This window comes from Xiphophorus hellerii, chromosome 19 (genome assembly GCF_003331165.1).
Source record: "Xiphophorus hellerii strain 12219 chromosome 19, Xiphophorus_hellerii-4.1, whole genome shotgun sequence".
In the NCBI taxonomy this organism is placed as follows: Eukaryota; Metazoa; Chordata; class Actinopteri; order Cyprinodontiformes; family Poeciliidae; genus Xiphophorus; species Xiphophorus hellerii.
In genome coordinates this window covers 15,812,093-15,827,579 of record NC_045690.1, presented here as the reverse complement: position 1 = coordinate 15,827,579, position 15,487 = coordinate 15,812,093, and the positions used below count along the sequence as shown (strand labels likewise).

The following is a 15,487-nucleotide window of genomic DNA, read 5'->3' as shown; positions in this document are numbered from 1 at the left end:
TCTTAAACAAGAAATGGATTTTGGAAATGTTAGTTTTAAGGAATATAAGCCAGTATTACTATTTATGAAAATAATTTTCTATGTGGCTGATGCAGGAAAACACTGGTTATGCAATTTATTTTGATCATTTAACTTTTTATTGACATTTTTAATGTCAATGAACTGAGGCACTGATAGATACAGTATTTCACTGAGTGATATTTTAAGCAAATTGCAAGTGCCATTTTTTTATATATTTCTGGGTAGATTCAAATGAGTTACCCAGAAATCTCCAGTGCATGGCTAGTTTAGAAATGTAAAAAATAAAAATTAACCTGAGCAATTTAAAATGGAAGAATTACTTTAACTCTGTGTTTGAGCTCTTAGCTGTCCATGTAATCACAGGCTGGCAAGATTTTTTGAAAATGAGATTCCTGTCAAATAAATGCCAGCAGAATCTACAAAGAGGCCATTACTGTCCATCTCATCACTCTTCAACATTTAACAAAGTATAGCTAAAGACAAAAGAGAGGCAAGCAATTACAAGCACACCATACCTTTCAGTAACAAAAAAAAACTAATTATGTCGACGTTCCTTCTTATGTAATCAGCATACAGTCTGCAGACTATCCAATTAGTCTTTCTGTTCTGCGCTGCTGACATATTGACATCTGTTGTGTTGTGTATGTATTCAGAGGTATATTGCCTTGGTGCTGATACATCGCCTGCGGTTGCTATGTTAAAAAATGTCTTCAGGGAGGAGGAGCCGGGAATAATCAAGGATACATTTTTCTTCTGCCACATAATCATTTCAGAAGAAAAGTCACAGCATGTTGGCCTTTTTTTTCATTTCTGAACATAAAGGAACACATGAACTGATGGTAACTGAGCGAGAACAACGGAACTCTTCATTTTTGGTCCATTAACCCTGCGTTTACTCACCACAAGGCCACAGAAGTAGATTTTTCTGTCCGTTATTAAGAGGGTCCATTTTAACTGCCAGATGCTCCTCACTAACTCCTGAGTGGATCATCGATCCCTAAAGGTCAGATCGATTGGTTTCTTGAGGGCCAGTGTGTGCTATACTCAATCCCCTACCCATATGCTGCCAGCTGGCCAGATATCTGTCCTTTAATCAATCAGCTTATTGATCTTGACCTGAACATGAGGGCAATGAGGATGTGTCTGTGCGTAATGCTCAAGTGAGCTGGCCCAGACTTGTATTCATCCATTGCATTACAAAGTCTTGGCTAAATGGTGTGCAAAACCTCAGTTTATAGAATAAAAGTCAATAGGTGGTTGTCAGAGATGTCGAGGTGACAGACTGTTTTGTAATTGCAGGGGGAAAATATGGGTCTTCATCCCTCCACTTACAGAACAGCTACATTGCATATATACAGGTGAATCTCTAATTACAATATTATGGAAAGGCTTTGGTTGTTCAATTAAAAAACAAAACCCATTAAATGGAAAATTTCATAGAGTAATATAACTCAAGTGTTTATTTCTGGTATTTGTGATGATAATCACTTACAGCAGTACTGATACCCTCAGTATTGAGGGTATCAGTATGCATATTTTTCTGCAAAAAAATGTTGCAGAAAAATATGCACATTCAGCAGGGACAACCGCAGCCTTAAGAGGATTCTGAATTAAGAGACTGAGGAAGATTCACAAAAGTTTGACTGCAAATGGAGTCAGAAACTGAAGAGGACTCCACCAAATATGTATAAAGTAATTGGGCTTCAACTTTTGCATTCCTTTGGTGAATCCACTTCAGAATGAGGGTGTGACAATGCAGCCCTGTCAGACTATAATCAGCACACCTCTGCCACACTGGATCATTCATAAACACCTCCACATTACACAATTTCATGTCAGACAATGCCAGTCCTTTTCCTCCTGTTACTTTACATTAAACAAGTAAAATTCATTTATATGTTTAAAAAAAAAAACAAGTGGTGCCTATTTAGCATAGTTTTTAAGCCAGTTTTGCACAGTTTCTAGTTCACTGTCAGTAAAAATTAGCTTATTGCTTCAATTCATCATTTTTAGACTTGAGTAAATTGCCATATCCAGATATTCCTAAGGATATTTTATCAACCTTCTGCGTCTTTACAAGACCCTAAGTAACACATTCAATGACACTATGTTTTCTTGTTGATATATGAACACTAAGACAGAATGGTTTTAAAATGTATTCCTTATTTGTTGTAATTTAGCAACAAAACATTAAAATTTTGCACTCCCCTCGCCCCCCACCAACAGCTTCCCGCTGTCCAGACTATGTCAAAGCTTTAATGAGGTTATAATTAGGATTCTTGGAGGCTGCAGGTAATTAGGTTGGGCTGTAAATACATTACTGAAACGGTACTGCAGGTAAAAAGCAATGAGCTCCACCTCGAGCCGATGCACTTCGCTGACCTTGCTTTCACTGAACGGGGCAGTTAATCAAAGCAGTAAGGTCGGAGTTGGGCTATTTGCAGGATTATTGACAAATACACCAATTGTGTGGTTTTCTGACGACATCCTTGACAAAAGGCGAAAGAACAGAGCGAAGACTTCAAGGTTAGAAGTTCTAGTTAAAACGTGGTCTTTAAACTCCTTTTGGTTTCTTAAGGATTTAATAAGTATTGGGCTCAGTCAAAGCTCCCAAGGTTTATTTGCTGATGAAAAAGAAAGAGGGAAAAAAAGTCTTGACAGATGTTTGGCAGCTCATTAGCACCACGTCATCAAGTTGGCTGCAGATTCTGAGAAAAGCCATCTGAAAGGAATATGAGTAGATGGAGTCCTGTAGTCTTCATTTAAACATAGCAACAGTCATTTCTCTTATTATGTCACCTAAATATTTGCACAAAGTAAATTTTCCATATATGTTTTGCTTCAAAATGTTTTATATCAGACCAACAAGTTGCAGCTTAAGTCAAAACAATTACATGAACTAATACAAAAGCATATGAGCGATAACTACTAAATGGTACTGCTTTCTTTTCAACTTTGCGCATAATGGTATTTTCCTCTGAAGCTTCTGCAGAGATCGCAGCAAAACAGAAGCACCAAACAGAGAAGATCTCCTGTCACTTCACTAAATGGATTAGCACCTCTCTTAGAAAAATTACTTCTGTAGAAAGTTAATTTCTCTGAAGGATTCTCCAGAAACATTTCCCTCTGCGCATGTTCACTCCTCATCCACAAAAATGGTTTGAAATATTGTGCAGTTTAGGTCCATTAACCACTTCTTAAGCCTTTTAGCAGAGATTGATCTGGAGAGAATCAAGCTATTTTATTGTCACAAATACCTCTACTGAAACTGAGTAAGTGGTCTAATTATACATTTATCTTAGCTACCTCTTAGATCTCCCAGGGGAGATACATTTTTAATGGAATCTCCATGCCCTTTCCTTCAGTGGCCAAGAATTTAAATGCATGGCAGTTCAACGACTTTGGTCAATTTAATGCATGACTTACAAGATTTTCAGCTAAAAGAGGAATTGTTAACCATGCATGGCCAAGTCCAAGACGAGAAAAATCCAAGGATAGGGCATTAAATACATGCATTTTGGAATCAGTGCTCTGAGTGCTAGATTGAGCTTAATTTGGTGTATGTGCTAGCATGAAAGACGTAGTGTATTTTAAAAAAGGTAAAGACCTAAACATATTGCCATATTCCTGTTGTATTGTGATCAAAGTATATTTATTTATATTTGTCCCACTTTAAATTGTGCCATCTTGTGAAGAAAAGCCATCATTACAAAGCCAAAAAAAACAGTCCAATCTTTCCAAAATGGTAGTCTTTACTTTTTATGCAGAACTAAAGCCATTTTTCCACAAAACAAAAGAAGAGCAGCAAAAAACTCAAATCTTCTGCAATTTATTTTTTTCTCCCAATTGTGGCTGCAGTACAGCACAATTAGGCTAAACAGAAGTAGTACAAAAGTATAAACAGAAGTAGTACATGTCTGAAAGAAAGTAATCTGTTGTCGCTTATTGTTGCTCAACTGTTTTTTACATCCAAATAATCAACTAATGTCCCAGGTCTGTTGCCAAGGAGGTAATATTTTTGCTCTGTGTCCTGATTCTACTGTGTTTTAGGCTCAGGCTGGACATGGACAGACCAATTCCAAAGTAAAGGCTTGCTTCAAATGCCAGGGTTATTATATTCCTGATACAAAATACATAAGTACAACAAATTGCCTCTCATCCAAAGTAATAGTTCATAATTATTTGCTCAGATAGGAGGGTTGCTGGGTGCAGAAAAAGCAACTAGGTAGCTTTCCTGCCTGCATGGCAAGTGGACCATTGATCTATCTAGATGCAATCCTGTGACCAAGAAATGAACAGGTAATAGTTTTCTGCAGTTTCATTTTTAAATCAAACTTTGAGAAACTTTGTATGAAACTTATAATCAGCAAGGATCACGAGCAGGAGATTTTACTGTTTTGACCCAAAGGACTATAGAAGCAAAGATTGTGCTTTCCTTACCAAGAAGGTAAGTGGAAAATACTCAATAAGGACTTTTTAGCTGTTATGTCTGCAGTTTTTCCTATTACCTGTCCTGATGCCGATTGTTTTAAAAGCAGAACAATTTCAACATATATCGTCATTGCAATTTCAGTGTGCAATATTCATGTCACACAGGGCTGAAAAAAGTCTAAAAATTGTTTGCTAAAACACTCCTGGTGTTTTGAACGTGCATTTTACATATTATTGTATTATTTATCCAGTTGGACAGAGTCCCAGGGTAGCAGACTGGACACAAAATGCTGAAGGTCACAGAGTAATTGAAGTAAAAAAGAGATAAAAAAGAGTGGAAAAAGGAAAATAGGTATGTACGAGTTAATTGCTCATACCCCAAATTTCACTTTGTCAAATATTTCATACTTTGTAAAATTTCTATGAAATTGTTAAAGGTCTTCATGTCTTCCCCCACCCACTCTTAAGGCACACTTAGCTTTACCCAATAAGTTACATAAGTGGCTTTCATGTTCTCAGTACCAACTTGGTTTTAAGATCCCAAACCTAATCTCTTTTCCATTACCTGTATGTGTGTTTGGCACTGATGATCCTAACATGTTCTCAACAATGTCAGCAAGTGCACTGTTTCGTTTAAATATTTCCAGGTGTGAGTTTCTGTCCAAAATACACTGCCTGGCCAAAAAAAAAGTCGCCACCTGGATTTAACTAAGCAAATAGGTACAAGCCTCCTATTGGATAAGTACTGCATAAATGATTATCTTTCAGCTGGCAACAAGTTATTTAACCCCAGCTGATGCAATGAGTAACTCCTCATTTCTTAAACAACCATGGCAAAAGACACATCCTGTGGTCATGGAAAAGACGTTAGTCTGTTTAAGAAGGGTCAAATCATTGGCATGCATCAAGCAGAGAAAACATCTAAGGAGATTGCAGAAACTACTAGAATTGGGTTAAGAACTGTCCAACGCATCATTAAAAACTGGAAGGATGGTGGGGAACCATCGTCTTCCAGGAAGAAATGTGGTCGGAAAAAAATCCTGAATGATCGTGATCGGCGATTACTTAAACGTTTGGTCAAATCAAATCGAAGAAAAACAACAGCAGAACTCAGGAGTATGTTTAATTGTGAACGCAAAAGCATTTCCACACGCACAATGCGAAGGGAACTCAAGGGGTTGGGATTGAACAGCTGTGTAGCCGTAAGAAAACCTCTAATCAGTAAGGCTAACCAGAAAAAAAGGCTTCAGTTTGCTAGGGAGCATAAAGATTGGACTCTGGAGGAATGGAAGAGGGTCATGTGGTCTGATGAGTCCAGATTTACCCTGTTCCAGAGTGATGGGCGCATCAGGGTAAGAAGAGAGGCAGGTGAAGTGATGCACCCATCATGCCTAGTGCCTACTGTACAAGCCTGTGGGGGCAGTGCTATGATCTGGGGTTGCTGCAGTTGGTCAGGTCTAGGTTCAGCAACATTGTGTGCCCAAAGAATGAGGTCAGCTGACTACCTGAATATACTGAATGACCAGGTTATTCCATCAATGGATTTTGTCTTCCCAAATGGAATGGGCATATTCCAAGATGACAATGCCAGGATTCATCGGGCTCACATTGTGAAAGAGTGGTTCAGGGAGCATGAGACACCTTTTTAACACATGGATTGGCCACCACAGAGTCCAGACCTTAACCCCATTGAGAATCTTTGGGATGTGCTGGAGAAGGCTTTGCACAGTGGTCAGACTCTCCCATCATCAATACAAGATCTTGGTGAAAGATTAATGCAACACTGGATGGAAATAAATCTTGTGACACTGCAGAAGCTTATTGAAACAATGCCACAGCAAATGCGGGCTGTAATCAAAGCCAAAGGCGGTCCAACAAAATATTGGACCGCCATTTTTTGGTGGCGACTTTTTTTTTGGCCAGGCAGTGTATGTACATTATTGCTTTTAAAAGTAGAGCCCCTTCTCCTTGAGAGTTGGAATAAACTGTTGAGTCTTGACCTGATGAGTTGGCTCTTTTGTGTTGTGCCATCCTTTTGTTGCTGCTGAAGTTTTGTTTCTCCAATACAAAGATCCAAACATTTCTCTGCATTCCACTGCACTGGGCTGCAAATACCACACCATTGAGCTTGTGATTTGAGTGATTTGTCCTTGGGCTGAATCAATTTCTGTCTGAGAGCATTACCAGATTTAAAATGCATTCGAACATTGTGTTTAGAAAATATGCTTAATTTGTCAGACATGGGATGGCTATGTTCTTCTGCCTCCTCTTGCCCTGTCCTACACTAGCCTGAATTGACTGTTTTGTTCAAATTCCTAGATGTTTTAACACACACCCAGTTGAGTTAAAGTGCTTTTTTGAATTACTTATGAGCTTTGTTCTTGCCTTCCCTCTTTATGAGGACATGTTCAGTTCGATGCTGTATCTTTCTGATGACCGATAACACGTTATCATTGTTGGGGACATGTTAGGATCATCAGTGTTAACAACCATAACAGAGAATCAAACAGAGGTCATTACAATGACCTCGTTAGTGACCTCTTTTGCCTTGTCAGCGTGATTGTTTCTGATTACAACTTATAAGTCTTCTAGTACCAACCCAGGTTTCAGCACCGAAGAAGCCTCTTGGATGAGAGTTAAAAAGTCTTCAAGATAAGAGAAGTCCAGTTGCCTTTGGTAATAATGCTCAAGATTACTTACAGCACAAACAGTAGGTGCTTCAGCATACTACATACTTAAACATCAAAACCAGGCAATACAAGACTGCAAGGCAGAGCCAATCGTACTCTGGCCTGTTAGAAATCCAGATGACACCTCTGGTTGACAGATGACAGACCTCCGTGGGGCCACTCTTCATTACAAACAAACTGCTCCAACAAACAGCATCTTACTTGAATTTGCTGCCAGTCAGCTCCAGCTTCTCCATTATGTGCAAAAGAGCTAGAAATCAATGCTCAATCATTTTCACACTGTCTTTGGCTACAGACATTCAGATAATTTTTTGTCTTTGTTTTTACTCACCAGAGAGTCTAATTCACAATCTGCTCAGGAGTCGTCAGCCCTGGCTCATTTTCAATCAATTAGCGTCACAGGAGATTTGCTTTCCGCAGAGATTCGAGCAGTTTACAACAAATGGAAATTTTTTGAGCTGTACCTCCCTCTGCATTTGCTGCTGTCTTTACTTGTTAAGGATCCAGTTTAGAAAACAACTTTGCGACAAAACTATTATGAGTGCCAATATATTTTTTTTAAATGTGTTGCATATCCTCAGACATATTTTATTTACTCAGATTACTGCCCTTAGGAATGAGCAGAGTGTACCATGTGCTGCAGCGTCCAGCAATGGCCAGAGACAATGCAAGCAAGTTCAAAATATGATAAAAATCAAGTTTCAGCAGTGATCTCGTCACATCTTGTTGTAAACAGCTTTAATTATTCATTTTCTGGGAGTCTGCATTGAGTCAAGGTAAGCTTCTATTTATGGATGCAGCACTCTTGCTTGATCCTGCTCACCTTAGTGATTTTCCAGCTTGCATCTGCACATCTTCAGCCCAACGACCAGCTTTTTGTATGAAAGTAACATAGCCTATTTACAGGCTTTAATGTTTCACATTTTACAACACATTATTTTATCACTATAAAAAACGGCTTCAGCTATTTCTATACATCAAAGCCTTCAAGTCTCCATCTTTTTTACCCCATCCTTTCTAAAGAGAAACGTTTATATGTGTAAAGAACCTCCTCGCCCATCTGTTTTTCAAAACATACCAACTGAATTGTGGCTAGCAGACCATTATGACTTGAAAATGCACAGCTATTTATTTTGCTTTTCAGTAATGTCTACCAGTAATCCCATTGTTCCTAAACAAAAAACACTTTAAAGTATTTGGTACAATTATTCTTGTATGACTTTTTTTCCCTTTTACAGATAGGTTATTTGAACGCAAGGTAAGTAAGACAGATTAAAAATGATATAGAATCCTTTTTAATACTTTCATAGGAGACAATTTGTTATTCTTTTTATGTAGATCTGCTAAGATCATGCCGACAACAATTGTTAGTTTATTTAAATCAAGAAACATGTCTCCAACAAAGTAAATTTCTACAAGTAGAAACTTAATCATGTCTATAAAATGGCAGTTGTCTGTCTATAAAGCCAACCTACATAATATAAAAAGAAAATTCAACTGGTGCATAAACTGTTCAGCTATTAGGTTCTCAATGTCTTTTGACAAATTACATAAAAGCAGATTGGACTGTAGACTGAGGTTAACAAAGTATGTCCCCTTTTAGCAAATGGAATAACAGCAACAAGTTTCCAAGCAGTTAGAAACATTCATTAACCAACTGAATTTTAATTAAATTTAAATTAGAATTGACCACTGTTGTCATTACACATTAAAATGTAGTGAAATGTGTTGATCTGTAAGAAGAACCCTTCTGGCCAACCTGACAGAAAAAGATCAGAATAGTTCTTGTTTCATCAGTCTGTGCAGATATCGTTTCCTTATTTCTACCTCAATAGTTGACAGTTGGGGGTTGTGAATTAAGTGAGTCAACACTTAATTTACAACCAAAACTACACTTGCAGGACGGCCATGGGTCAAATCCACAGTCCATCTCCCTTTCCTTACCACTGAGTACATTTGACATTTTTCAGATTCATCTAACGTGCGATCTCACTGGTCCCAGGAATCATTAAAGAGGGACAGAAAAACATTTAAGGGAAGTAAACAGACTTATCTCTCCTATTTTACTATCACTTCGGAAGATGAGATGTTCCCAGTTATAGTCTGAATCGACAGTTGTTGCAGATGTGGGAAGGCTTGTTGCAATGTAACAAGTGATGTTTTATGACAAAAGAAGCCGTTTTGAACTAGTTATGGTATTTCAACACAGCTATGACTAATGGACGCTTTGGTCCAAACTCAACATAATCAGAAAACCTTCTAGAAGTTATCGAAAAACAAAATTCCCCTGCAACAGGGGAAACGTGATACCTTCATTCTTACCTTCCTCCCAACCGTGAGGACTTTCCGTGTTCTTTTCACTTTTCCCGTTCCGTTCATCCCTCTGGTCTCCTGCTGCCACGATGCTCCATGTCAACTCGGGAACATCCTCATGCTGGAGGCTGCATGTCCTGCCAAGACATTGCCGATCTAGAGAAGCACAAAGATAAACTTTCAAATAATTCACTCACAGCTAATACACCTCCAAGCAGACGGCTTCAAAAAACAAACAAAAAAAAAACCTATCGTTTGACAAAGATAGCAACTTGCCTCTCACAATTGACTCCTACAATTAATTATCTTGCAAAGAGAAATAACCCTCCTTGGACAGATTACACCAAATCAGTGCAGGTACATTAATGCACAAATTGGAAGAGCATATCAACAACGGTAAAAGAACAAATACAAAAACAAAATATAACAATAAAAGAGATCCCCAGAATAACAATGATTTGATTTTCTTTGATGCTTTAGAACTTTATTTTTAGACATTTTTTGGTAAAAGACTTTTTAAATTCAAAGTACACACAACTTCTAACAGCAATAAAAATACAACAGCAAGTACAAAGTGATACTAATCACCAGCTTCCAAACTGCGTACCCTGCAGCTTGGGTATGCTAAGCCACAAACACTAATCCAAAATGATATGCATTAAGTATTTCTCAAATATGGCAAACAATGAAACATGCGTGTTGCCAGACTTGAGGAGGTGGTAAAATAAACATCCAAAACAGCAAGACTGGCAGTTTTGTCGCTTGGCGAGGGAAACTCCTGCACAGTTTAGCCCTGGGCTTAACAGGGCTTCTCGCACAAACAGGCGCATGGTCGCATCTGCTGCAGCCCAACTGGCACACTTTATCATATGGGAGAGGTGCAGAAGTGTTTTGAAAAGCACGAAAAACTGTTGGGCAATGGTTACACTGAAGAGAGCTTGTCTATTTCCCAGTGTCACACAAACATCTGTGAAGTATGGAATCGGCTCAGTCAATGGAGACATTTCCTGCACATACGTACTGTGATTTTTGTAGCGTTTTTGTTCCGCATCTTTTATGCTGCAGCCAAACAGCAGACTATGACTGGTTCAGACACAGATATAATCATCCGCATCATCATTTTTCCGTGAACCCAGCTGTGTATGGCTGGAAAACAGCCTCTAATCATCAACCCACCAGCTCTGTGCTGTACAGTTTGTGATGTTTGTGCTGAAATAATGTGCTTTGACTTGAATAAAAATATCGACTTCGGTCCCAATCAAGTCAAATGATACTTTTTAGGTGATTTCCTACCGAATAAGCTTTACCTAGCTATGCTTGGTTATGAGATGAAGCTTTGTATTAAGCACTCTAAATGAGGCCTTCAGAGTGATAGAGAGTTAATTATAATGTTGGTGAAAAAGCCAATGAACAGTTTGTCCATCTCATTTAAATACTGTTGTTGTAGCACAGAAATATGGTGTTTATGGATAGAAATAAGGCTCCCCACTTTTATCTGTCCTTCATTTCCTGCAGATAACTTCATAAATGTCCATCCCTGTGGCTTGTTAAATCGCTTCTGAGGCAGCTTGGTCACTTTTGAATCGCTTTTCACAGTAATGCTCCACAAGAGATGGACTGAGTGTTGTATTATCTCTCCATGTCCGTTTCCCAAGTTCACTCAGAATAATGGCCTGAATTGGGCCAGGACAATTTCACTTCGTACCAACAAACAGCATAAAATGCTGAAAAATAATAATTCTCTAATAGCAGTAATAAAAATCTCACCATGATAAACATAAAATCTTCTATAGCAGAGCATCTCTTTTCTGTCTAAACGAATACTGTGTTGCAGCAAATGTAATACTAGTTACACCCATAACTGGAAGAAAATTCAACTTCTAAAATTGAGAACAATTATTTCAACAATAAACAGCTACAGGCAACTATTTAGTAGATCATGTCCCATTATCATGTAAATTACAACTGAAAAATTACTATTGTCACATAAAGATAGAGAAAAGGAAACCCATTTGATGAATAAGTGAATCAGCACAGAAGTATAAGCAATAAATAAACACAAATAGGATTTAAATCAATACTTTGTCGGTCCAGAAAACAGTTTGTAAATATGTTGTGGTAAAATGCAGTGTGCATGAGAACACCAAACAAAAAGATTCTTATAAAGCCTACAGTAGGAGAATCAATAACAAGCCTGAAAAATTATTCATTAATTAAATCTAAAAGTGGTCCAGTTAGAATTTAAACATATAGGGGAAGATCTGAAATAAATCATGACAATAAATAAGATAAAAACAAGAAAACCAAATGCTTTTACACATATTCTGCCTTTTTTCCACTATAAAGACCAAATATCAAATTTTATGACAGAAAACTTAATCTGAAAGTGGGCAACTTCTGTGAAAGTGAAAACTTTTACTTTGGAGAGATTTCTTCACCGTCTCTTTATAGGAAACCCTTTTTGCTCAACAAGTATGAAACAATATAAATCTGGTTTTAAAGTAAACACCAACACAAACTTTGCTGTATTGACACGGTTTGTCCAATACAGATGATTGAAGTGCTTTAAATGGTCCATTTTCATTGTGACAGTTTACAGTTAGTAGAACACCCAATGCAATAACAGGATGGTGTATATATCGATTTTATAGTCAATACAGCAATCAACCCTCATTTACAATCCTAACAGTAAAATAAGTTAACCAGTTAGACAAACCAGATTATCAAACAAATGTTTAGTAACTCACCATTAGCCTATAGCTAGCAGATTGAGCAGACGTCTGTTCCTGTAGTTTCCCTCTGCAAGTGAGGACTAAACTTATGCAGCTGCAAACTCCACAGTTACAATTAACACTGTGTGCTTCTTGGTGGTTTAAGCATCTCTGTATTATTCTTTCTACCTCATGAACTCGCCTGCTGCGACGCTTCAGCAACAATGCAAACACAAATAGTATTTATATACATAATATAGTTCTAATGGCAATTTTCTTTCCAACTAGCCAATGCATTATTGCATTTGATCCATCCAAGTTTTGATCTGTTATTCAGAGGTAGGTGTTGCATGGCAACGTAGAAAATAACATTTTCATAGTTACTCTAGTGGAGCTACTATACAATGCTACTATAGATCAATAAGTTATTTTGCTTGTATCTAAGCTGAGTTCACATTTTATGCACAATATAACTCAAGGGTCTCCAGCCCTAATCCTTGAGATCTACTGTTCTGTTCTGTAGCTTTAAGATGCAGTCCTGCTCCAACACACCTGAATCAAATGAATAGCTCGTTACCAGGGCTTTGCCAAGCTTGATGACATGCTGAAGAGGTAATTCAATCGTTTGAATCGAGGATGTTGGAACAGGGATGGATCTAAAATCTGTAGGATAATAGCTTGCAAGGAGTAGTGTTAGAGACCCTTCTTGTAACTGCTTGAAAATAAGTCCAATACACTCAATGTAAAAGAAATACATATGTTTTAAAACACTAACAGATCTTTTGATTGGTACGTAGTGAGCTTGTTTTTAACCAAATGATCAAAGTGATGCGTGAACGCACTTTACAAGTAGATGTTTTGTTTTTGTCCTTCGTCTCACTTTTTACCTCCATGCCACATTGTGAATATATGTCTATAAGCATTAATTTTAGTAACTTTATTCTTCTTTTCATAACTCTTTGCTTTTACAGCGTGCACACATGATATTGCTCACAGTGGTGGCTGTAGACCAAATTTACCAGGGGGGCCCAGAGTGGAGACAATGTTTTTTTCATGGGGGCACAGAACCAAAGAATGAAACAAAAAGGGCAATATTACATCATTCAAAATATTAAGTGAACTGCAAAGCCAAAGAGTCACTTGCAGCTCTGGATTTGCAGGTTGCAGATTTCTCTCAACTATCGGATGAAAGCTGTGATCCTAATTCCTATATTCTAGTTTACACTTATATCTTCTTAAAGTAACTCCTGTAAGTCCGATACATCTTTTTTTAACTTTTATTCTAATCTTTATCTTTGTAAAGACCAAGATTCTTTTTAAATGAGTTTTTGTAACAAAGACATTTTTACTTTTGCAAAGACAAATAACTTTAGCATTTTTTCTCTTTTCCATTAACAGTTAAATAAGCATTTTCTAACAGTGGCTATTGTTTATTTTGCCAGCCATTATTTAGATATGAATTATCGAAGGGCACTCAAAACCCACACTGTGGGTACTGTGTAATCATACACCCAAAATTCCTCAAATTATTCACACTCATGCAGTTTTTCAACACAACTAGCTAACACATGTTTAAAAATCAAGATTAATTGTGCTTTGTTAGTCGGTACATTTCCATTCTGAAATTATCCAGGGCTCACACATCTATGCCTGTTTATATGAACTTTGATTTGAATGTGTGTCCAGACACAAAACAAACACACTTGCATATTTTCTGCATTCATATAAACTAACATAGATAAATAAGTTGCACAGCTGTCTCCTCATGTTTTCCACCAGAGGATATCAGACCACTACTCATGTACGCACAGACACATTTGGCATGCAGACAGGCCAAACGCTGCTGCATACTGCCAAATGGGGACGAGAGATATGATTCAACTGTCGTGAGTATGATCCAGAGCTGTCATCCAATTTCACCCACCTTCTGCTGCTGCAAAGCGACTCAGAACTGATGAATTGCCAAATGACCAGAGACACGGCTTTTAATGGTTTATTCATTCTTTGTGACATCTGTGACTTTTATTCCCCTGAATTTACTAGGACCATATCCTTTTTTGACTTTGCTTCATTTACAAGTTTAATATACCAGTGCAGTCATTATGAGTAGAGTGGTTATTTAAGGAAATAGTGTTTACCATAAATGCAAAGCACATTTCCCCCATTGGCTGCATCTGCCAAAAGTTATCCTTGATTGCCTCCTAAAGCGCTTGATAAGCACTGCTAATTATTAGCGGGTCATGACAAACAGAATTCCTGTAAAAAAAGTTTGTTTTAATATTTGATTTGTCCCTAAGCACAGAGTAAGTGTTGAAAACACAGACTGAATTTAAATCAGCTTCTCGCTCGCAAACTGTAATATCTCTGAGAGAAAAATTTATGGGCTTTATCTTTGTTGCAGTAGAAGAACAACAATCGTCACCGCCTGAAGAAAACAACAAATACTCAGCGCTGATGGACTTCAGCAACTGTTTGTAAGACAGGGCTATATTTGCAATTTACGCACAGCAGGGTGAGAGTAAATTAAATATAAAGCAACTTCCACACTTGCAAGCATACCTTGTAAAATTTGCAAAAACAGATTTTAAATATATCTATCTGTTATTGCGGAAGCAAAATATCACACTGAAAATGCATTTATTCGGTAGTGAAAACATCCACTAAGAGATATTTCTTTTTTACATATTATCTGTGCCACCTTTCGAGACACCCCAAACAATTCCTGCTAACATAAATGGATCTCAAGCTTTCTTTTTAGATTTATACTTTACTTTTCAAGTAGAGAGTCTACTAGGAGCTGTTAATAGACAATCCTTACCTTTCTGTTACACAGATATAAATAAAATGCAATATAAGGGTCCGTCTTTTAGCCACTTTTAAAAAGAGGAAAGACATGAACATTCAAGTAGAGTAAATATGTGTTGACTTTTGTAAATTCAATAATGGCTGCTCTTTAAACTATTTTAGAACCTTTAGGAACCACGTGGAAAGTTTCATCTTGCCACCACAATGTTTTAGGAAGATGGAAAAACATCAAAGCTCATTGATGTAGAACCGAAATGAAACATTTTCAGTTGGAAGATTCAACAGTGCTGATTATTTAAACATGGGGTAGATTCATATGAAAGTATCTCTGATGCAGTGGTTTTCAAGCTTCTGATGTAAAGTTTTTATTTACATTTTATTTTATTTACATTACATTTTTAAATACATTTATTTAATTTAAATTCATTTAAATTAAATAAATTTAATACCAAAATCTTCCCAATCCACAATTCCTTCAGTTCTGGTGTTGTGTAGATTTAAATGGATTTAAGAATT

At 37.3% G+C, this 15,487-nt stretch overlaps 1 protein-coding gene across 2 annotated transcripts in view; it reads right to left on the bottom strand.

The window, feature by feature from the left end:
- alk (ALK receptor tyrosine kinase) overlaps window positions 1-15,487 on the bottom strand; it is a 430,726-nt gene that overhangs the window by 216,496 nt on the left and 198,743 nt on the right. Inside the window, exon 3 of one of the 2 annotated variants that reach the window (XM_032546829.1) lies at window positions 9,453-9,611. In XM_032546829.1, the coding sequence (XP_032402720.1) occupies window positions 9,453-9,611 (159 nt within the window). The remainder of the gene's footprint in view (window positions 1-9,452; window positions 9,612-15,487) is intronic. The other variant, XM_032546830.1, reaches the window with a different exon arrangement.